Source organism: Alosa alosa, chromosome 19 (assembly GCF_017589495.1).
Source record: "Alosa alosa isolate M-15738 ecotype Scorff River chromosome 19, AALO_Geno_1.1, whole genome shotgun sequence".
Classification (NCBI taxonomy): Eukaryota; Metazoa; Chordata; class Actinopteri; order Clupeiformes; family Clupeidae; genus Alosa; species Alosa alosa.
In genome coordinates, this window is record NC_063207.1 from 12347776 (window position 1) to 12372330 (window position 24555).

General features: G+C 44.5%; 1 protein-coding gene across 1 annotated transcript in view; it reads right to left on the bottom strand.

The window, feature by feature from the left end:
• The window catches only part of LOC125284438 (neuronal PAS domain-containing protein 3), a 274366-nt gene that overhangs the window by 130928 nt on the left and 118883 nt on the right, over positions 1-24555 (bottom strand). The window contains 1 exon segment of the mRNA XM_048228381.1: positions 13378-13460. Coding sequence (XP_048084338.1) covers positions 13378-13460 — 83 coding nt within the window.

Consider the following 24555-nt stretch of genomic DNA (forward strand, 5'->3'; position numbering starts at 1 on the left):
ATGGAGAGAAGAGAGCAAGGGAGAAAGACAGAGAGACTGAGAGCTAGAGAGAAAGCCCAATTGAGTAGAGGGGGAACAAGAAGGGGGGAAGAGAGTGAGAGAGGGGAGAGGAGAAGAGGAGGGGAGTAGAAGGAGAAGGGTCTCTCTCTCTCTCTCTCTCTCTCTTTGGCCCCTCGGTGCCCGGTGCCGGCCTGCCGAAGCCTGTTTAAATTCCGCAGGTATCTCAAGGTTGTTATCTATTTCGGATCAACAGCGCAGGTCAGGGTTCAGGGCCGGCTGAAACTCCCCAATTCTCAGCAGGGCGGCTGATTGACAGCAATCAGCCTCTCCTCCCCGTCACTCGGGGAAGCGCGCCAGGGTCAAGGCAGCGGGCGATTTCGTCTGTCATTTTTAATTATCCAAATGATATTCACAGACAAAACCTTTCCCCATCCATCAGGGCATCGCATTACCATAGACAATGTTTGTTTAAAGACTGGCCTATAAAATCAAACAATTATGAATGCAGACAAGCCTCAGTATTGACTGCATAAATAATAAGGGGTGAGCCTTTCTCCCTTTTTTTTCCCTCTCTCCCTCTCTCTCCTCTCTCTCTCTCTCTCTCTCTTTGCTCCTCTCCTCCTCCTTCTCTTGTCTCTAAATTCTCGTTGCTAATGAATTGCTGGAGCAGCGTACGGAAGTTGAAAGAGGGGTAATCAGGATGCCCAGCTCCATGCTGCCCGCTGACCTTTCCTACCCTCGTCAGACTCCGGAGTGGCCGCCCCGGTCTGGTCAGCATTCCATAGGAGCGTTATTGACAGGAAGAGGAGAAGGAAGAAAAAAAGAAAAGGAGAACGAGGAACGGAAAATAATTCAGCGGCAGCGAGTGGGATCCCTATGCTGCCGCCACACATGTGGACAGGAGCGGACATCTGCGCTGTGTGCATATCTATGTGTGTGTGCTTCAGCATGTGTGTGTGTGTGTGTGTGTGTGTGTGTGTGTGTGTGTGTGTGTGTGTGTGTGTGTGTGTGTGTGTGTGAGTGTCAGTGGATGAGTGACAGTGCAAAGCGTGTGCCCTCATTGAGCCTTCATTAAGCACACGTTCACACTTCCTTTTAGAAAAGTTCCGCCAACGCTTCTCCAAGAATCCTGATTTGCGTACGGGTGCGCCAGCGGGAGGCTTGTCAGCTCCACGCGCACCTTCCCTCGCATCCTTCACCTGTGCGCCGTTAACCCCTGACACCCGCGTCAGCTGGCACTAGGACCCAGCTGCCACCTGCCGACAGCTCCTACCTGTGGCCCTGGTGCACATCTGCACGCCCGTGACAAGCCGTGCGGGGGATATGGGCGCCTCCAGATGTCACCTGCACACACACACATACAGATACACACTCACACACACACACACACACCCACACACACACACACACACACACACACACACACACACACACACAGATACAGAGAGACAGAGAAACAGATGCAGACACGCACACATGCACGTATACACACACACACACACACACACACACACACACACACACACACACACACACACACACACACCACCTGTGCCTGTCTGACTGCCATCTCTCACCTTTACCCTGCACACAATTCCTCTTTCCCTTATTAACTCCATCCTTACTTCTCCGGCTTTACAATACATACTTTTCAACCTTCCACCTCATGCTGCACATGAAATGCATATCACTGCATATTATTGTTCCTCAACATGCAAGGTTCAAAGAAATGTGACTTTCAAACCACCACTGAATGTTTTAATCAGAACTATTAAAGTCCCTGAATCTATCCCCGGACATCTGGAGGCGAGCTTACACACCTCCTGACAACAAATCGATTCAGAATACTGCCATACAGTCACTCATGAACTCTATGGTTTTTGGCATCACTAGCTCCAGGTTCTACCACGTGAAGCCTTCCAGTGAAGCCTATAAAAACGCCGTAATGCTTTTATGCTGCACTGGGAAGCACACCGTGGCGTTTTTATCGCAGCACTCTTCCAAACATAAACATGTTAAGGAGCTCTCAGGGAAGATTGCTCAGGAAGAGTTTTGGAATGACAAACACAAATACACTCACGGCTTGAGTGCAAGGGCTTCATTTTCACAGCGAGAGAGTTTATGTTTCTTCTTTTCAAGTTTTTTTTTTACACTTATATTTAGTGATGGGAGTGTTCAATTGCAATAACCTCATATTTATCCATCCAACAGATGTTTCTAGTCATTGAGTTCTGCGACATTTGCTTTGGCAGTATCATATGGTGCCTATGGGTGCTACAAAAAAGGCTTTACAACATTCAAAAAAGTGAAGTCTGAAGCTTTTACCCCTGTGCTTATTTTAGCAAAACACTGTTGTTTAAACTCGACCATGTCCAAGAGCTCTCGGAAAAGATTACCCTGTGAGAGTTTGGCGTGTGTGTGTGGGAATGAGAATGAGAATGCCAATGCGCTGACAACCTTTTGAGCTGCTAAAGAGGACTAAGACGGAGTGGCAGAAATGAAAAAAAAGCATGCTAATAACAGCTCGGGCATTCTTGCTGAGTGTCTGTCTGCGGAGGAAAACAGTAGTTGGATGGGTCATGGAGAAATTTTGAAGAGCCATCAATTGTTGCTGGACAGCGTTTCAAACTGTGATGGTCTGCTAGGAAGTGGCTCAGCATAGAAATTAGATGTTTCCCTGGCTAAAAATGGAGTGTGTGTGTGTGTGTGTGTGTGTGTGTGTGTGTGTGTGTGTGTGTGTGTGTGTGTGTGTGTGTGTGTGTGTGTGTGTGTGTGTGTGTGTGTGTGTGTGTGTGTCTGTGTGTGGTGAGTGTATGTGTGTGTGTGTGTGTGTGTGTGTGTGTGTGTGTGTGTGTGTGTGTGTGTGTCTGCAGGTGTGTGTGTGTGTGTGTGTGTGTGTGTGTGTGTGTGTGTGTTCATGTGCGGGTGAATGTGTGTGTGCCTAAATGTGTGTATATATATGTAAATTCTGTTCCCATTATGTTATGCAAGCTAGTGAACCACAGCAAGAAGGCTTCTGACATGTTTGCTTTCAACAGCAAATTAGTCAACAAAAGGAAAACCATCAAGTTGGGCCCGACAGCACTTCTTAGAGCCTGCAGATAAAAGCACACCAAACTGACCGCACTTGACATCAGACAGCCCTTTTTATATCAACATTACAGGGCATCACAGAACAGTTTTCAGTGATGAAATGCCACTAGCAACAAAAAGCCATATCCACCACTTCAGCATACTGGTGACTGATTTCAAAATGGTTTAATAAAATGGTAACATGTCACAGCCAATTCCTCCTTCCTGGTCATAAATGATCACTATTAGAGATTAGCGATTATGGCAAGATGGTTTTAAATCGTGGGTCGTTTTTTTTATTCCGTGGCCGTTATGTGAACATGCCAATCTGTTCACACATGAACTCTTTCAGTGTTTCAGTGTTTCCTGAGCGGATTATTCTGGGGTGGGATTCGGGGCTCCTCCCTAGCTGTGGTGTATGGAAAACGCACACAATGACTGACCACGACCAGCTGGCTGGGTGGGGACCGCCAGACCCCCGGCTCAGCGTCGGGGTAGCCGAGGCACGCCCCCTTTCTCCCTGTCCTCCCTGGCAGTGGGCCGCATTCCTAGACTGTTTTGTCTGGGGTAGGGACGAGAACGAACAAGAGAAGGGAGAAGGGAACACAAAGGCCATTTTCAACACTGGCCCAATTAACCTCCGCCATTCTGGCTCTGAAGAAGGCACACAATGGCTGTCTGACCCGGAGTCAATGTCAATGGTCGGCTTGATGGAATGGACTGATCTGCATGAGACAGAGTGGAGCAGGCTGGGGCTCTGTGGCAACGGAGGGAGAATGCCTTTAGCACATAATGCCTTTAGTATATATTCTCTGCCTTTTATTGTCTGGTCTTGTTTCTCACCCACTCTCTCTCTCTCTCTCTCTCTCTCTCTCTCTCTCTCTCTCTCTCTCTCTCTCTTTCACTTCCTTTAACTCTTTATCTCTCTGCCTCTCCATATATCTCTCTGTCTCTCTCCCTCTCTCTCTCTCTGAGACTGCAGTATTCCAAAAGAAATATTCTCCTCCACATGCACCATCTCTTCTTATCTCCTACTCTCCCCATTCCACAAACACACTCTTGCCTTCTTTATTCTATTCCCTCTTTCTTTCTCTCTGTCTCTCTCCTTATCTCTCTCTGCTCGCGCTCTATCTTTCTCTCCAAAAACCCACTCTCCAAAATTGTTCTTGTCCCACAGAGGGACCTTGCAAGGCAGGGAGTATGTGTGTGTGTGTGTGTGTGTGTGTGTGTGTGTGTGTGTGTGTGTGTGTGTGTGTGTGTGTGTGTGTGTGTATGTGCACGTGCGGTGTGTGTGTGTGTGTGTGTGTGTGTGTGTGTGTGTGTGTGTGTGTGTGTGTGTGTGTGTGTGTGTGTGTGTGTGTGTGTGTGTATGTGCACGTGCGTGTGTGTGTGTGTGTGTGATACAGAGTGCTGCTGCGGCCATGTTGCTTGTGGTGGTTCCTCTGCACTGCAAATCAACCTGTGATTACGGAGCTTGACAGCTGCACACAGACGGCCTCAAACACAGAGCTTGACAGCTGCACACATGTTGCTTGTGGTGGTTCCTCTGCACTGCAAATCAACCTGTGATTACGGAGCTTGACAGCTGCACACAGACGGCCTCAAACACAGATCCCGCCTCCGCCTTGATGTTATGCAAATGTAAACAGCTGTCATTTCCAAAAGCTGCCGTCTCCCAGCCTCTCTGCCAGCGTGAAGATCGAAGGGTGTGTGTGCATGTGTGCGTGTGTGTGTGTGTGTGTGTGTGTATGTGGCAGAACCACTTCCTTCTGAGATCCAGCCTTTACCAATATGAACCATACACCCACACACATGTTCCTCCTAAGTCACAAAAAAAAACAACAAACAAACGCACCACTAAACAACTAGACAACTAAAAGCCAACAAAAAAGCCAATGGTGGCAACAACATCAACCAAATATACAAAGAATGGAAGGACATTAAACAGGCGACGATATTAAACGCTCACCGATGAAAAAGACCCTTGATGTGTGGCCATAAAGATCCACAATCAGCAAGTTGGCAAAGTCTTCTGAGACTCCTTTCACCTTTGCACTCTACAGGTGTCGACAGAAGCAAAAGACTCTTTCAAGACCAAATGTGCATTCACACCCCCTAAACATAAACACACATGCACACACACACACACACACACACACACACACACACACACACACACACACACACACACACACACTCACGGCAGGCGATTAAAAGCCCTGCTGTCATCCTGCGAGGACAGCCTACAGCCTCTGATTTCTCAGGAACTAGCCGCTATTGATCCGCCATCATTAGATACGCACATCAAAACCGCTTCACCCTTTTTTGTGCGCAAGAACAAAGGGAGAGTGATCATTTTTTGCCGTCGGAGACAGACGGAGGGAGGGAGGGAAGAAAGGAAGAGAGGGAGAAATAGAGAGAGAGAGATGAAACTTCTCTGCACCTTGTCTTTTCTGATCGTAATGAGATGAATCACAAATGCGAGAGCTTCAGAACAGCACTCCAAAAGATTCCGATCGCTAGTTCACTCACACAACAGAGGGGGCTTCTGCTCAAATAATTTCACGGCCAAAGTAAAGGGAAAAACAGCTCTGTACTTTCTTGACCCTTCCTTCCAAACAGGTAGGACCTCACTGGCGTTGGCAAAAAGTTTTGGCCCAGGTGAGAAAAGAAGTTACTCAATGCAACCATAACAAAGCCAAACAGCCCAATTTTTGTAACCAACAGTAACTTTAAAAGGTACTTTACTGTGGAAGTGCACTAACAAGGAGACATTAGTGTTGCTCAAAGTGTCAATATCACGTTTTGGAATAGGAGTCCTAAAGATAGTCTTAAAACCTGTAATTGATGACCTTAACCTTTTTTAACAAGTTGTATAACTATGACTAAGAATTTTAACCATGCGTTAATGTGGAATTAGCTGTAACTCAGCCTAGTGTTATGATGGAATTGCTCTGAAGGGTTGTGGTTAAGAATACGAATGGCTCCTTTTAAGAGTGTACTCCTGCATACATATGCTTAATAGGCTGATATATCAACCCAGTCTTTATTATTGATGTTTTTCAGCTATCATCGCACAGGGCCTAAATTTGGCTATTTTCACTAAAAAACAAGCAAAGGCTCAATAATCATTCACCAATCCATCTTCCCCTCTCTTTTAGAGTAATTTACAGTTACGCTGAAACTATCCATTTGCAATTTGTTTCAAGCTATCCATCTAAAATGTGCTCGATTCAAACCATTATGTGGATGCGATCTGAAATTATTCCAACTGGCAGGAGGATCATGCCTGCTGTCAATCTGCCAGCGAGCGGCCGTCCACTGTCTGCCACCGCGGATAATGACCCCATGTCAGTGAGGGCCTCAGTGCAGTCCACTGTACTGCGCAAGTGACACCAGCCAGCGGGAGAGGACAGCAGCAGTCAACAGCACGCCACGGAGAGCCCTCATGAAAGAGATGGCGGAGGAGAGAGATGGAAAGACAGATGGATGGTTGGAGTGTTTGAATTGAGAGGTTGGTAGGATCATGGATAAGCACTAACCTCCACTGACGTGAACCCATCACTTGAGGCCAAAATATATGAGAGGAAAAGATGGAGACACAAACCATATACTGCATGCACTCACATACATTCTCTTAGATGCAAACACCAATAAACAAAACACACACTCATACACATACACACACAGACACATACACAAAAACACACCTTCTGTTTACATTAGAAATTTTGCCAGGTAAAATGATTATTAATAATATATAAATAAAAAAAGATTAATGGTCATACAAAACAAAACATGCTTTAACAGCACAGCTGTGTTTTAATCAAAGCAAATAAATGAATAACATAACTAAATCTTATTGTCATTATCTTATTTTATCGATTAATGCAAGTCCCCTTTATACTCCTGTGAGACATCGTGGGGAGAAAATAAATTCCAATCCAATCACAATTCTTTCCCTGGGAAGTTTCATTCTGGGCTTGTGGTAGTTATCTAATCAAAGTGTTCTATTTCTTTGAGAAGGGTGTAATTTAATGGAACCATCAGTGACTCTCTGGGGCTGTCTGAAGGCCTATAGACCCTTTCAACAAGGTAAACAAAAACAATGCTTGAACGTTCTATTTGGGCCCCAATCTACTTCCTCTGCATTAAGATAACATATGGAATGTTAAAAAGGAAGTCTTGTGGGGCCAACTATGATGCTGATAATGGAACTCTCTTGAAAGGGTCTATTAACGTTTTTCATGTGACGTATTCTAGGTTCTATAGCTTTGTTTACATCCACCTGGTAGGCAAGTGATAAGTTGAACCCATTGAACATCGTTGTCTGCAGCTGCCTCTCAGTAGGCTACATCTCTGTATTTCAGCAATGTCAACATTTCAGGCATCAATAAAGGTGATGATGAAACGTTATCCCATTGTTCAATATTTGCTAGCCTGTCACAGGAACGTTATTTCGCTAAAATCGCCCTGATTTGGTGCATTGATCTGTATCGATAACTTTATGGGAGAACCTGCATGTAGCCTATGGTAGCTTAACTTTTTTTCTCTGTTCAAAACTCAGTTTACCGGAAGGCGATAGACTTTCTTAGAAGCTGTGAATTTGGCCAGAAAGGAACATGTCTTCCCTCTGAAAGTTGACACAAAAATCAAACAATATTTGATAATTTAACTTGAACTGAACAGCGACAGGTTTTGGTAGGCAGTAGACTCAGCAGACGTTAAAATGGTAGCCTCCATAGCCATGCAGCGTCAGTCAGCATCATGTAACATTATGTTGTTAGTCATGAATCCTGTAACGTATAACATAACAGCGATAAAAGATAATAAAGATAAAGGTAAAGAGAATTCATAAACTGCTTATTTCTTACATGACTGAAGCAGTAGCCTAGGTTCAACAGTGGTGTTTGAGGTTGCTGTGTTAAGTTTTGTGTGATCGCTAAACATAGGATCAAATCAGTTTATTTTGACAGGCGGGAGTTAGCCTAACTGACCTGTAGGCTATAGCACATAAGCCCATTCTGTTTTCATTTATTAGCATTTGTTGTGATTTATATAATCAAATGACACTCATGATAGCGTGAAAATAGGACAGGAGATAGGTGATTGATGTCCACAAGCCGCAATTTCAACGAGACAAATTAGAACAAACTGTAAAAAAAAATCTTGCCATGTTTAAAATGCTGCACTTTTTTCCCTTCATCTCTGGCAATTCATTTTTGGATGACTGTAGATAGTTGTATTTTTAGCCCTCGTCTCGTAGACAGTAGGCTACACCATTAGGGCCATCTTGAGAATAAAAGACTTCACAGCTGCTAATGATCATCCTCCACAACCACGCGAGGGATGGGTAGGCTAAACCGTCGTTAAGTGGCCTTTTTGCTTCTTATTGTAAAACCAACTGTTAGGGCATACACAAAGTGGTCGGGCATCCGGTCAATATTTGATATTAAAATTTCAATTTTGAAGCTATTTGTAACTATGTGTAGCCTATGCAACCCGACTGTTGTAGGCTTGCCTACCACTCTCTGCAGTGCCTTGCCTACCATTCTTGCCTACCACTGTAGTTGTAAACAAACGGTCACATGACATTATGACGTAGGTGCAAAACCTTAATACTGCAACAGTAAATACCAGTACCCTCAAGGAGAGTCAGTAGTAGCCTTATTATACTAATTGGGGCAGTTCCATGCTTACCTCATATTGAAAAATAAATGACATGTGTTTAATCTCATATCACAATGCCACTTCTTTAAAGATGAACTGCAACGTCTATTATTACACCCCTAAATATCTTCTCTGTGCCTCTTCAGAATACATTTAGAAGTTGTGTTCATGAGAAAGTCCCTGCATGGGCCTTAGAATGGCTTAATGTAACTTCCTCATTTGGACAACTGGGATCTATCTGGCCCCGTCCTCTGTCCACACACTGCTCACCTGCTACTGGCTACTGCAGGCCACTGGACAATAGCTAGCTTGTTTGCGTCTCTATGAAGAACTGTCCACCCACAGATACTCAGAATGGGCTCTGTACCCTTATGACACACTAATTGACTGAGGCCTGAATTGGCCCACCTGGGCTGTGATTTGTCGAAATGTAAATCCAAAGCAGAAATTTTCAGCAATGTCACCGACTGTTTATTTCGCTTATTATACGTGTCAGCAGAACACTGCCATTCCTCTGTCGACTTAAGTATACATTACATAGGTTATATTTGAGTTTGTAGTATGTTATTGAAACATGTGCAAGTATGTTTTCAATTTCAAAGAATCCTAGCGGGAACCCTGCCACACACACACACACACACACACACACACACAGGAATGGCCCCAAATACATACACACACACAGACCTTCTCGTTGTGCTGTCTAATTATTCTTCCTCGGAGCATCAACTAAATATATATTCTATATTGAACTGTAGCCGTAAGCAACTCAGAGAGGGAAAGGGGGGGGGGGGGTGGAAAGCCACAGTGTTTGTGTCAGTGGGGACCTTTGGCTGAGGCCAGCTGCCTATGCTGGGGAGCCCCTGCATATTAAATCAGTTAATTGATTATCTGGGTTGACAAAACTGGGCTCGTAAATGTATTCAATGTACAAAGCAGACAGAGAGGCCTCTGTGCCGGGGCCCTCTCCCCGCCAGCCCTCCACTCTCAGCTGGGCCAGCGCAGAGTCAAAGGGGCACTGAGCACAAAGCAGCGGAGGAGGAGGAGGAGGAGGAGGAGGAGGAGGAAGAGGAGGAGGAAGAGGAGGAGGAGGAAGATGACGAGGAGGAGGAGGAAGAGGAGGAGGAGGGGGACGAGGAGGAGGAGGAGAAGGAGGAGGAAGAAGAGGAGGATGAGGGAGGAGGAGGAGGAGGAGGATGAGGAGGAGGAGAAGGAAGAGGAGGAGGACAAGGAGGAGGATGCACAAAGCCAGCGAGCCAGCCATTATGGAGGGGAACAAGTGTGTGTATCCATGTACGTACAGGTGCGCACACATGCACGCACACACACACAGACCTGGAAAAGTGTGCCTAAACATATACATATGGCTGCAAAGGCATGCTCATACACACTCACACACGCATATACTATACATACTGTATATAAACACACACTGACACACACGTGCAAGCATACGGAAGCACAAAAACAAGCATGTGGACATCTTACAATAAAAGGTGAGCTCACTGATAGCCCTTTACGTTCGTAGAGCTAACTATCATAAGAATGCACACAGGCACACGAGAATGAAATAAGAACACTCTCTCAAAAGCTCACACTTAAGAAAACACACAAGATCCCAAGTTCCATCTCTATATAGAGACAGGAGATGGGAATAAATGTCCCTGTCACAAGACTAGATCGCTTAGGCCTGTTGGCTTGTTGTCAAAAATGCTTAGTTGGCGTACACTGTAGGACCCAAATGCCTGGCAAAACACGGGACACAACTCAAAAGTTATACTCACAAGCCGGGAAAACATTAGAACAGACACAACAACAATTAAACAAGACTAACAAAGCACAGGTGGGCGAGGAACAAGCCAATAATGAGGGAATGGAACAAAGCTCAGGTGAGGGGTGGAGACAGAATCTCTACGTACTGTAGACAGAAGGCGGAGATAAATGTTCCTGTCACATGAATGATCAGTTAAGCCCACTGGCCCACACACACACACACACACACACACACACACACACACAAATACAAATACAGACACACACACACACACACACACACACACACACACACACACACACACACACACACAAATACAAATACACACACACACACACACACACACACATATATACAAATACATATACACACACACACACGCACACACATATAGACCTGCAAGTGATGGCCGGCCACATTATTACATTGATCAGGCTCTGCATCTCCACAGCTTCAGATGACAAATACACACTTTTGGCCAGTCAATTGCTCACCTGACTTGATTCAAACAACCTGAATCCCATGACAGTCAGCCTGCCTTCATGCTAAGGCTAACTTTATGATTGCTAATAGATGCTGTATATTCGTTTCATTATGCATTTAAACAGCATGTCATTCCAAGGTTCAATAGTTTTTAAATTCATAGACATCATACATGCTGGTAAATCTGACAGCCTTGGACACATAGCACCTGGGCACTGAGGCGCCGAAATCACTCACTGACAATATAACATTAAAAATGGCTTTCTCCCAAAGCTGCTGAAGTTCTTTACTTAATACACACAAAACTTACATTAAACGTTAACTTTAACATTTGGGGCCAGTATTCCTTACGACTCAAATCAACCATGCCCTCTCAAAAAGAGGATAAATATAGCTACAGTAACAGTGATTAGGAGACAGGTACAGCATATTCTCTAGGTTGGGCAGGTGTTGCCCCTAAGATTGGGTCAATTAAAAGAGTGGTTAAATACAACAGAGAAAGGTTGCTGGGACTAGAGGTGAATCCACAGCCTTTAGGCCTATATATCTGCAGCTCTGGCAACACAGGTAGAGGCAGGGCTAGTTACCAGGGCGAGAGGTGAATCCACAGCCTTTACGTCAACAGCTCTGGCAATGCAGGTAGAGCCTCAGCCCCCAACGAAGCACCTCATCAAGGCCCCTCTTTATTAAGCTCTATCAGCCGGTCTAATCTGTCTAAAATTAGCCGCGGAGCTCAACAAGTAATGACTGCCGCGCATCCATTATCAGTTCATTTTCCCCCTATCAATCACCAGCCGAGCATGCCTTTTTTTCCAAATGTCATCCCAAAACTTTTCACAATCAATTAAGCTGAAGATTAATGGGGACAATTTGCCAGGAACAAGTCCTTCCTTGAAAAGGCCACGCCTCGACAGACTTTCAGCCTGGTATTGATGTTAATTATAAATTTCCACTTCCTTGTCAGACACTTAACCTGTCGAAAGGAAAAGATCACCACCCATCCTCCTTTCCTCCCCAACCCCCCCAAATCCTCTTTTCCCATTTTTTTTTTGGGTGGGCTTGTGAACTATGAACAGCAGCACTGTTTATCACGGTTTAAATACCTCTCAGAAACCTTTCCCTTTTTTTTGGGGAAGGGAGGACGAGAGTGAGTTGTTTTGTGTGTCAAGGAAATCAATAGCGCGGCGTGTTTCTTTCCCGAAATGCACTTTTAATGACGGAAGGGGATTAAACACTCGCAGCCTGCCCCCGTCACATTGAAAACCGGAGCATCCTGCATTACAAAAAAAAAAAAGGGAAAAAAGAAAAAAAACAACAGTAGTTGTCACTTCTCATCATCTGCCTGCTCATAGCAAAGCGTGAAGATGGCACAGTATGGCTGACACGCGTTTCCCTGAAGACCGTCGCCGTTCGTCGGCATCTCGCACACACAACCTGTGCCGCTCCCCCCTGTGCATGCCAGCACAATGCTTCCAGGCTTCTCAAAGGGCCAGACGGATGAATATTTAACCCAAAAGACAACCTCCTTTCTCGTCTGATTAACCACCGTTAAAAACCCACAGGGTGAAGATGTCTATGCATAGAGGGACTGAGGAGAGAGAGAGAGAGAGAGAGAGAGAGAGACGTTTCCCCGGGAGGATTTCTGATGATTTTGCAGGTCAATATTTTTACGAGATGAGAGAGAAACGAGCACACATGATACAAGTTAACACAGCACCTAAACATGGCTGCTCCTGCTAACAAATCCCATCTGCTTTGAAACACGTCGCGCCTGAATGAACACACATACACCGAAGATAAATACAAAGGAGAAGTTCATCAGCAAATGGAGCAGAAAAATCCACTTAAACAAAAACATACAGAGCTTCTTATTTCATTAACATTCAAGTCAATGTTTGCCTTTACTGAGCATTTCCGAATGATGCAATACTCCATTATATTTTTACAGTCAAAAATGAAAATTAAAAGGATTGAAAATGTACAAAGATGTAGCAAACTACAATTATACTTGAAATAATGGCAGTACAAAAACTAGAGGTAAAAGTGGTGGTATAAAACTATTTGAATTGTAACTGCCAGTATCATCTTGATATAGCAGTTTTTTGTGAAGTACTACAGGCCAATCTAAGTGACCTCTATGGTAAAACATAAGTAATTAAATTTAACACATATCATTTATCAGAAATAAAATGTATGTGATAGTTGAGTGTACAAAATTAATAGAGTTGTAAAATAGGTTTTTGTATTAGAGTTTCAAAAGTGTTAGAGTGGGTTGATTGTTTGTATAATGTAACTGTGTGTGTGTGTATATGTGTGTACATGAATGACATGATGCTTGGAGACGTGTGTGTGTGTGTGTGTGTGTGCGTGTGTCCTACCTGCAGAATGTGGCTTCCGAGGTGCGGGTCAAAGATTTCTGAGGCAACGGCAGTGGAACTCCTCCTCCTCTGAGCTCCAATAGCTGAGGAAACAGAACACACAGCCGGTCAGTGAGTCAGCCAACATATGATATGGGCCTGCTTGTGTGTGCATGTGTGTGTGTGTGTGTGTGTGTGTGTGTGTGTACTGTATGTGTGTGTGCGTAAGAACTAAGAAGCAACAGAGTGACAGACCATGATTATTCAGAATGTTAGGATATACAGGAAAGTGTGTGATAGTGCATGCTAGCAATTTTAAAATGCAGAGCAAAATTATTACAGTGGAGACCATGTTTGTTTTTGATCCTGAACCCAATAACTTGCGATTTTGTGAATACAAGCATGGAGGATCAGTGTGTTTGTGTGTGTATGGGGGGGGGGGGTATGTGTGTGTGTGTGTGTGTGTATGTCTGTTACACTCCTATAATCCCAAAATGACTTTGCGACCCAATCAGATCATGGTGCGTGTGCCTACTGATGCCACGCTGCTAAAACAAACATGCCTGACCCGGCGCTGTGCTGCATTGGCACTTGCAGCATGGCACACACGGAGATGCAAATGGGAGTCACCACCCTTCGCTCGTGGCACTGCTTAGCTGCCGCTATCGCTAACTCCTTGCGCTCCTCTGTGTGCGCGCGCGTGTGTGTCTGCCTAGCCCGGTCCCCGCTGCTCGCTACAAAGCCTTGTTTTCATAGGAGGGGGGATAATATCGCGGCATTGATTCCGCCGCCGAGCAACTAGAGAGCTGTGCCCTCAAGGCATTTCTCTCTCTTCCTCCCTCTGTCTTTCTCTCTCTCTCTCTCTCTCTCTCTGTTTTTTTTTCTCTCCCAAGACTTCTGACTTTAAAGTATGGAGGAGCAGTGCGCTGCCATGGTGCCGCTAAAAAATGGCCTGAGGTAATTTCAAACTTAACAGACCTTGTCCCACCAGAGCTCATTATGGGGAATTTTATAACAAAGTGCTCTGTACTTAATTTTCAGAGCTTAGCCAGGCGTTTGGGTAATGTTGCTGAATTAAGTGCAATTAATGATGTAATAAAAAGCATTGAATGGCCATTAAAGGCACTCAAGGACCAGAAGCAAACAGAGGTCAGGGTGATGGGGGTGGGGGTGGGGGGGGGGGTGAAGGTGGGGTTGTTGCTCAGGAGGGGTGCTGGGGTAAGACCCAGAGGGTGAGGTTGGGGGGGGTATAGTGCGTGAGGCTGCCGGCTGTCCTTCAGCGAACCTGTGGTGTTAGAGTAAACACGCTTCTCCCCTCCAGTAATGCTCTAAGCGCTTAGCCCTGGACGCCTGGCTGAGATGACAAACACACATTGGAAGGACAGTGCTGTCAGAGACACACACACACACACACACACACACACACACACACACACACACACACACAAACACACACACACACACACACATGTGCAAACTTGCATATACAAACAGACACATGCACACATGCGCACACACACACACACACAAACACACACACAGCAAAGGGTACCAAGTGTATCTCACCAGGGCCTAAGACATGAACCCAAATAAACACAAACACAAACACACTCACACACACAGAACCGGGGAGCCTGATAGGAGCTCACAGCAGAGGGAGCCAGATCACACTGTGCTTTGAGGCACACAGCGAAATACTGTGAGTCATATGGATAGTTACACACACACGCATACAGGCCCATGGGCACATACACACACACACACACACACACGCTCACACACTTTCGCACGCACCACCAAGACCTACGAAGAAATCATCCTGTCTCTCTCTCAAAGGCCCACCACCACACTCCAGAGCCTCTCACTCTCTCTCTCAAACACACACACGCAAACGGGGGGGGGGGGGGGGGGGGGGGGGGGCCAAGATCCACACTGTGCTTTTGGGGGCACACAGCGAAATACTGGCGAGTCATATGGATAGTTACACACCTGCGCCACAGGCCATGGGCACATACACACACACACACACCTGCAGCTCTGCCTTTTTGCAGGCAGCTCTCATGTAAAAATAATATGTAAGCATCAGAAACACACTTGACCAACTTCAATCATCATCCTTCGTACGCACCACCAAGACCTACACGAAGAAATCACCCTGTCTCTCTCTCAAGGCCCACCACCACACTCCAGAGCCTCTCACTCTCTCTCTCAAACACACACACACACATGTGCAAACTTGCATATACACACACACACACACACAAACACACACACACACTAAGACATGAACCCAAATAAACACAAACACAAACACACTCACACACACAGAACCGGGGAGCCTGATAGGAGCTCACAGCAGAGGGAGCCAGATCACACTGTGCTTTGAGGCACACAGCGAAATACTGTGAGTCATATGGATAGTTACACACACACGCATACAGGCCCATGGGCACATACACACACACACACACACTCACACGCACACACACGCACACACACACACACACACACACACACACACACAAATGCATTCCTTTAAGCAGGCAGCTCTCATGTAAAAATAATATGTAAGCATCAGAAACACACTTGACCAACTTCAATCATCATCCTTTCGGCACGCACCACCAAGACCTACACGAAGAAATCACCCTGTCTCTCTCTCAAAGGCCCACCACCACACTCCAGAGCCTCTCACTCTCTCTCTCAAACACACACACGTACACCATAGCCTCTCACTCACACACACCTACACTGCGAGGAGCGAAAGGGGGTCACATCAAATGAAAAATAAGGCGGTGGATTGTCTTATGTGGGAAATATTCTCTGACCTTGGGGATGAAGCGGGGCTGGGGAAAGGAGAGGCTGCTTAATATCTGATAATAAAGAAGTTAAAATGTTAAACGCCTCTGTCTGCGGGCAGACTCTCAGCTCGGCACTGGCCAACGGCCCGCTTCTTAATAACACCAGCATTACCCATTCACACTTGGGGATGAATGTGTGTGTGTGTGTGTGTGTGTGTGTGTGTGTGTGTGTGTGTGTGTGTGTGTGCATGAGTATCTTTATTCACTTCTCAGTGTTCTGGTGTGTGTTGTGTGTGAGTGAGTGTGAGCAGAAATGAGAGTGTATCCATTTCTTCTATTTTCTAGGGCCTATGTATGAATGCCAAATGTGTGTGTGTGTGTGTGTGTGTGCGACTGAGCATGAATGAATTCCTAAGCTGCACATGTGTGAGTGTGTCATCGTGTGTGTTTTCCTCTATGTTGAGGCTGGGCTGGGCTGACGGCTTTCCATCTTTCCAGGCTGGTAAGGAAGGCTGGCTCTGTAGTGGGAGATGAACTGGAGTGCATCACTTCAATATCTGACAAAAGGACCCTAAACAAACTGATCAACATCTTGGACAATGAATGTCATCCGCTCTACAGCATTATCAAAAACCAAAAGAGCTTGATCAGCTGGAGACTTCGCTCACTGCCATGCACAACTGAAAGGCTGAGGAAGTCATTTGTTCCTAGGGCCATTGAACTGTTCAATGCCTCACTAAAGGGAAGAGGAGAGATAGACTTCTCTGCTTAGTCTGTCTGCCTCTCCACCCTCTCCATGTCCATGTTTTTTAGTACTGACTGCCCACTACTGCTTACTACTGTTTTACTACTGTTTTACTAATGTACACAGCCTAATGTCTTCACTACTTTTTTACTGCTACACTGTTTTTCATGCTATATTAGCACACATGATCAATGGCTGCGGTCAGGCTTCTGATACAATACTGAATGAATGAATGGCTATAATTCTTTTACCTCAACCTGTTCTTGCACTGAAATAGTTTTTTTATTTTACCTTGTCTACATTATACTTTACTCTCCTATTTGTCTATATTTTTTATGCTGGTCTCTAGACCTTACTCTTGCACTGTTGCACTGTTGGACAAATGTTGGACTACTGTTTGCACCTTCACCATGACACTCACTCCCTTTAGCACCTCACCAGTCCCGGCCTTGTCACTACAAGCGTTTTATGCTTGATCACCCTCAAGCACATTGGACTTTCCTAATTTAACTTATATAGTGTATTTAGTATTTAGTTTTGTTAGTTTTCTTATCTTTCTTATCTTCTAATGTCTTTAGTGGAGTTTAGTTATATGTTTATACTTATACTTATGTTTACCATTTCTGCTGTAAGTGCATGTTGTGTGTTATATCTGTATGCTACTGAGACCCTTGAATTTCCCCTTGAGGATCAATAAAGTATCTATCTATCTATCTATCTATCTATCTATCTATCTATCTATCTATCTATCTATCTATCTATTCTGTCCCCCTGTGCTCATATATGAAGAATATCACATTGACATGAGACTCTGTGTGTGCCCAGGCGTTTACAATACGGGTGCCCATACAAATGTGTGAGCGTCGGTGTGCTGTATCTGTGTGCATGAATGTGCTCACACGTGTGTGCTCATTCCCTCAACCATCTAGTTTGCCGCTGATCTACATTCTTGCCTTGGTTCACATTCACTGCCCCCATTGATGCCTATGTGTGTGTGTGTGTGTGTGTGTGTGTGTGTGTGGGTGGGGGGGTAGACAAACAGACCCAGGCCAAAAATCACACATCAGGCCTCACTAATGCAACTGCCCACCACTGAGCCCCTTACAAAGCTGGCTAACTGGGCCAGTCCGTGCTGTGCTATGTTGTGTTGTGTTGTGTTGTGTTGTGTTGTGTTGTGCCGTGCCGTGTTGTGTTGTGTTGTGTGGCTGTGTTGAGGCTGGGCTGGGCTGACGGCTTTCCATCTTTCCAGCGGGTGGAATTAAGAGGGCCCTGCTTTGAGTCGGAGAGTTCTGCGCTAACAAAAGCAGCTCTTTTATTCCCTCTCATCTAAAGATGCCCAGAGATGTGAGCGAGAAAAGAAAAAAGATTAAATCTCTTCCCTCACAAACAAACAAACAAACAAAAACACTAACAATCAACAACATCAGCAGCAAAAACATCAACACCCTCAACTGACGATTCCACAGCCTACTTAAAATATTTCAAACATACACCCTCTAATTGTTCGTACAAAATTAAAACATAATGGGCCATTTTCCTGAACATGGATTAAATGTAGCCTTACTAAAAGATTGTTTTGCGATGCTAATTTGTATCAAAGTTTTCTTTGTCTAGGACTAAGCTTAATCCATGTAAAGGAAACCATCCCAATAAATGATGCATGTTGAGCTGAAATGGGAGGGTGGCAATCGGTAACTAACCTCCCCTACCGCCACTGCCTGTGTGTGTACAGGCTGCATCTACAGGCATCTGTACAGTGGTCCCATGGTGCAGCTTCGTGCAGAGGCCACCGGCGTGACAGCAGGACACCTCTGTGACAGACTACACACTAGGGGGGCCGACCGGGGAGATTCAATCGGCCTCCGTCTCACGGCTGTGTGAGCACACACTGAGATGAATATAATTGCATATTGATCCTGGACATTATGCTCTATTGAGCTCTGAGCCCTACACACACACACACACACACACACACACACACACACACACACACACACACACACACACACACACACACACACACACACACACACACACACACACACGCACACACAGATGGGGCAATGACGGGAAGAAGGCACTGCTAGATAAAACACAAAATGACTGAAAGCTTCAAAGTAATGCCTCATGGGTCTGGGTATACATATAAACGTGTGTGTGTGTGTGTGTGTGTGTGTGTGTGTGTGTGTGTGTGTTTGTGTGTATCTGTGTATTTGCATGCATACGAGTCTGTGTATGTGTGACTAAGTTTTAGTTTATTAGCTGGTTGGACTGAAATGTGTAGAGGCAAAAATATACAATTACAATTATTTGCTGGCACATAACATTACTATAAATAAACAATTATAAACAGTGCTATGCAATAAAGACATTTAATGTATCCACTTCTTTAGTGCAGTGGCCTCTAAACTTCTGTATCTTTGTTATTAACTGATGGCTAGTATAAGTGTTGCTCTCCTGTCTTGATGAAAAATCTTTCATTACAACTGAAGGTCCACTGACGACAGCTGAGATCCCTTCTGGGCCTAAATCAGGTATGATGAAGGACCAGCGAGCAGACCACTAGAATAGGAGACTCAGAGTCCAGGGACACTGGAGTGCCTGAATCAAATTCACATACATGCAAATCGCGACAGGAAACATGATTTAGACTAATGCTGTGGCATTAGAAGAAAAGATCAGTTTGCACCTAGACACTCGACACTTCATGAGGCCACGTAATGCAGTCATGTCACAAACAGCTTTCTCCGCACGCACGCATGACAAGCAATATGCCCAATTTGATTTCTCCACAACTGTGCCAATTTCCGAGCCAAATGAAAGTCAATTTAACTTTTTTTTTTTTTTTTTGGTGCGGGCCCTTTTCATAAGTCAACATTATTGCTATTGTTAATTCATTTCTCATTTAACGGCAAACTGGCGAGAGGGGAGAGAGGAGACACGCACGCCTTTCCTCCACCACCACCACCACCTCCAAACTGTCATTTCAAATCTTCAATAATTTCTCATGAAGGTTAGCCCCTCATATTCCCCAGTTCGGGATTAGAGAGGGGCTAAATGATGGTGCCGTTTTTTCTCTCTCTCTCTCTCTCCCTTTCTTTACCCACAGGCTCTGGGGCAGGTACTGTTACACAAATTGCCAATTCAATTAACAGGGTGTAAACGTGCAACTGGCAGCTGGCATGGAGGACAGCTATTTTGGCAAGTGTCAGGCCCAATTCATCAAGCTGTCAAAGCCGCTCGCCGCTCGTCGCCGGGAGGCCACGGGACTCGAGCCGCTGGGGCTCCTGCGCCGGGGCCACAATGGCAAAGTCGTCTAATCCGCTCGGTGGGGCCAGCGTGAGAGAGAACGCTTATGTGCACACACACATATACACACACACACACACACACACACACACACACACACACACACACACACACACTCTCTCTCTCTCACACACACATATACACACACACACACACACACACACACACTCTCTCTCACACACACACACACACACACACACACACCACACTCTCTCTGTCTCTCTCTCTCTCTCACACACACACACATAATGGCTTGCGTTGGCTGGGCCGTCTCTGTTGGGGGCTTTTAATCTGGGCCTGGGAGATCATTCACTCAGTCAAGGGGTATTTTGGTGGTGGTGCGGGGGGTAGGGGGTGGCAGTTGAAGGGAGGTGGTGTAACACCAACCAAAAAAGTATAGGGGATAATTGGTTGGGGAGGAGGGAGCTGTACAGCATACAAATCTAACATCCGTTAAACCCCACCTCACACTCAAAACACACAATACCTGTGTCCATGGCACTATCCTTATCTCACCATAAACATAAACACAAAAAAACACATTTCCTAACCCAGAATATCACGATGAGAAAACATTGTGGTCAGTGCTATAGCACGTGCTACTGCAGCTTACACACTAAGAGGCAGTTTGTCAGGAGTAGGGGGTGGGGAGATGTTTGATGGCAAATCGCTGGAGCACCACAAAGGTCTGCCAAGCACTCTGAGGGCCCTTTCCGTTCCATCAGCCCCCCCTCCGTCTCTTCTCATCAGGTGCTCAGCCCGGGCGCACATTGAAAGGCAGAGAGCCTTAATTGATAGGACTCTGGACACTCGCTAATTAGCACTCAACACCTGAAAACACATTACGAATATTTACACACATATACATACACACAAACAGACAGACACACAAACAGACAGACACACAAACAAACACACACACACACAAGAATTTGTACACACACACACACACACACACACACACACACACACCGTTCACAAATATTAAGGCAGTCTGAGGCAGACATGGATAATTATGGAATTACAGCAAAACATACACGTCTGATTCCAAAACGTATGTTAATTATGCAATCATGGGAGGCAACGGGATCCAGTCACTATGAGCACAGTAAACATTCCTGCCAACAAACAAACAAAAGAAACAAAATAATAAACAAATAAACTAATTAAAAGGTCATCACGGAATATGCCTGGGGAAAGTGGAGGCAATTTTCTGTTAATTCCACCATGGTTCTAGGAAAGTAACTACAGAGTAAGATGAGCAGGACCTTTCTTGTTTATTATTTCTCCTCTTGGCAAACCATCTCCACAGTGACGTTTGTTTGCAAATATGTCAACTGAAAATCTTAAACAAGGCAGAGTCAAATGTGCTGTGATGTATTTAGACAGCATCAATGAGAGGAGATCACGGCCAAGTGTTTTAAAAATATAAATAGAACAAATATATTAAAAAATAATCTCAAATAAGTGATGTCTGTACTCTCTGAGGGTGATAAAATGGTTATTACCGTAAACTATTTAAAATGGCCTATTGCATCAACACTAACGCAAATTGCATTCTGCATTAAGACAAAAAGCAGTCAATGAGGCTCCTGTGATCATGGAAACAGATCTGAGCTTTGTGCTTCCTTTCTGACGTGGCATTTTATCATGTGACACAATGGTCAGTATGTATAGCTTAATAACCAACAGTGTGCACGTATGATCAGTATAGCCTAATAACCAACAGTGTGCACTTATGGTCAGTATAGCCTAATAACCAACAGTGTGCACTTATGCAGAAGCAAATGACATCCTTTGATTCAAAGACCCTCAAGTCCACACTGAGCATGTCCCTTAATCACTCCGGAGCATTCACCAAAGAACATTGAACAAGCAATAAACTGAAAATATAATGGCAGTCGTTAGACTCGGGTTTTATGTACACTATTTTCATTTCCTAATTGTAACACGTCTCTACAAATCAGGGGATGAAGACTACGCTCACGCCGTTTTACTTTAGACCCCAGACCCGCGCACCCCACCCCGACACAAAACCCTCCACCCGAGCTCCCCACACCCTCTACGCTCCCCTTCTGTGTCCTTCAACCCCACAATCCACCGCAAATGTTTTCACTGAGAAAAAGACCATTAAATAATTTACTGACCACAGCTAATGACAGGGCCTGATCAGCAACCGTCGGCGGCTGCGGTTCTTTAATAAGTCATCAGGATGAGGACGAGGGCTGAAACATTTGTTTTAATTAGCCGCTTTTTCAACTTCTTTCACAGGTTTAAGTTTTCATGATGGGCCTGTTTAATAATCCATGCTCATCTTTTTGCTCATTTATGTCATCAAATTTTAACCGTCTCCCTCTCTCCGCCTCTCCGTCTCTCTCCCACACTAATGACGTGTTTCAGAGATGTAGTCTAACCACTTCTTTCCCCCCCATTTCAGCTCCAATAGTGTAAGAATAGCCGCCAAGTGTCTGCATTTCTGTGTTTTTTTAAGCCTGTGTCATAAAATTTCAAATGAATTCCTGTTGTCAAGCTTTAGGCCACTTTGACCTGTTCTTGTATATGTTATATGTAATTACATAGAATAATCATGTATAATATATAAACATCATATGCTGGATCTTAGCCATGGGCGATAAAGACTTAAAACTATATCATGATATTTCACAGTATTTTTTGCAATTATGATATAAATAAATAATATGTGAACCATGCAAACACAAAATAGTCAATTTAATTCTGACCATCATCAGTGATGAACTCTTTTTCATTGCCCAGTTTGAACACTGCCTGCCATGCTTGTTTTCGTTCTACTTTTGCGCTGCTCACATTGCAGCGAATATATAAACATGTCATCAACTACATCCTTAATATCACAACATGACAAAGTCTTATCAAGGGGAGGAATTCTACTAGTATATCGATATTGATACGACATGGCACATCCATATTTGGTATGTATTATTATTAACCATGAATACAGAATGGATGTATACAGTACATAATATAGGTATACTATAGATACACAATAAAGTATAGTGTGTATATAATATAATATATACTGTGTTTCCTAATAGCATACTGGAATGCTGGCTCTATATAAAGCATGTTTTGTTGTTTGTTTGCATGGGCTTGGCCTTTCCCTCTGCCAGTATGTGTGGATATGAAGACAGCAGTAGGGGAACTGGGGGTGCTGTAAGTGGATATCGGAGGGGGCTCAGTGGCCATGGCAGCGCCAGATTACACCTTGAGTGGCATTCAGCGAGGGAATAATTGTCTATGGAAAAGACTTGTAGTGGCTCTGAAGTCCCCGCTGAAGTGATTTGATATTTTATCATTCTGCCTTTTCTCTCTCATCACAACGCAGAAACAACTGTGTCAGATCCGCCCGATAAGAGCTGCCCTGAGAGTGGACGGCAAAGCACTCGGGGTGACAAGTATTGTCCAGCGGAGATTCCTATCAAAGCCGAGAGGCTAGACACCGAGCTGAACAAACACTGCACCAGACAGACGCGGTTCTGAGAACACAGATGTATTGCAATATTTTTTGTGGTATTGTGCTCGAATGTTTGTTTTAATTGATATCTTGAGTATGTTGTGTAGGATGTGTATAGACATGGGTATTAATAGGTATGTTCTATATGCTATTAGATGTAAATATGTGCTAATGTGTATGGATGTCAATTAATGTATATGGATGTTATACATTCAATACAGAATGTCTATCAGATGTGCTAAATGTGATTATTACCCCGTTATGACAAGACATTTACTAGGCAATGTGGCATTTACATTTTATTTACAGTCAGATGACTTGGAGCTATTGCTCAACTACACCCTTTCATATCTGATAAGATGACTGACAAAGGCAGATATGCATAAAGACGTCCCTCCGTTACTCATTCTAATCTACACATATTTTTGATGTCAAAAAACAACATTCTTTGGTATTAGAAACATACTACTGGGTGTTCTTATGGTGTATTCATTTATAGTTGTGTCCATCTAAAGTTGTGTGACTCCTGACTACTCTGACTGATGGTGTTTACTAGTATGTATGAATTTAGGTATGTCCATCTAAAAGCAAAAAAGCTCCATTTCACTAACGCATTGTTTCTAGTATTTCAACATTCATTTAATCCCACAGTATTTCTATTTCATGAATAGTGCTGAGTGGCTTGCAGGCACATCCCTGGTGCTGCCATCCTGCAGGTCTGAGATGCTAAATACAGCCATCGATATCTGCCCCAGCACAAGGGGCCTGGCAAGGGGAGGAGATTATTGACATTGAGCAACACAGTCGGGGTCAAGTTCAAGGGGCATTTCCACCCAATCGATACGCACACC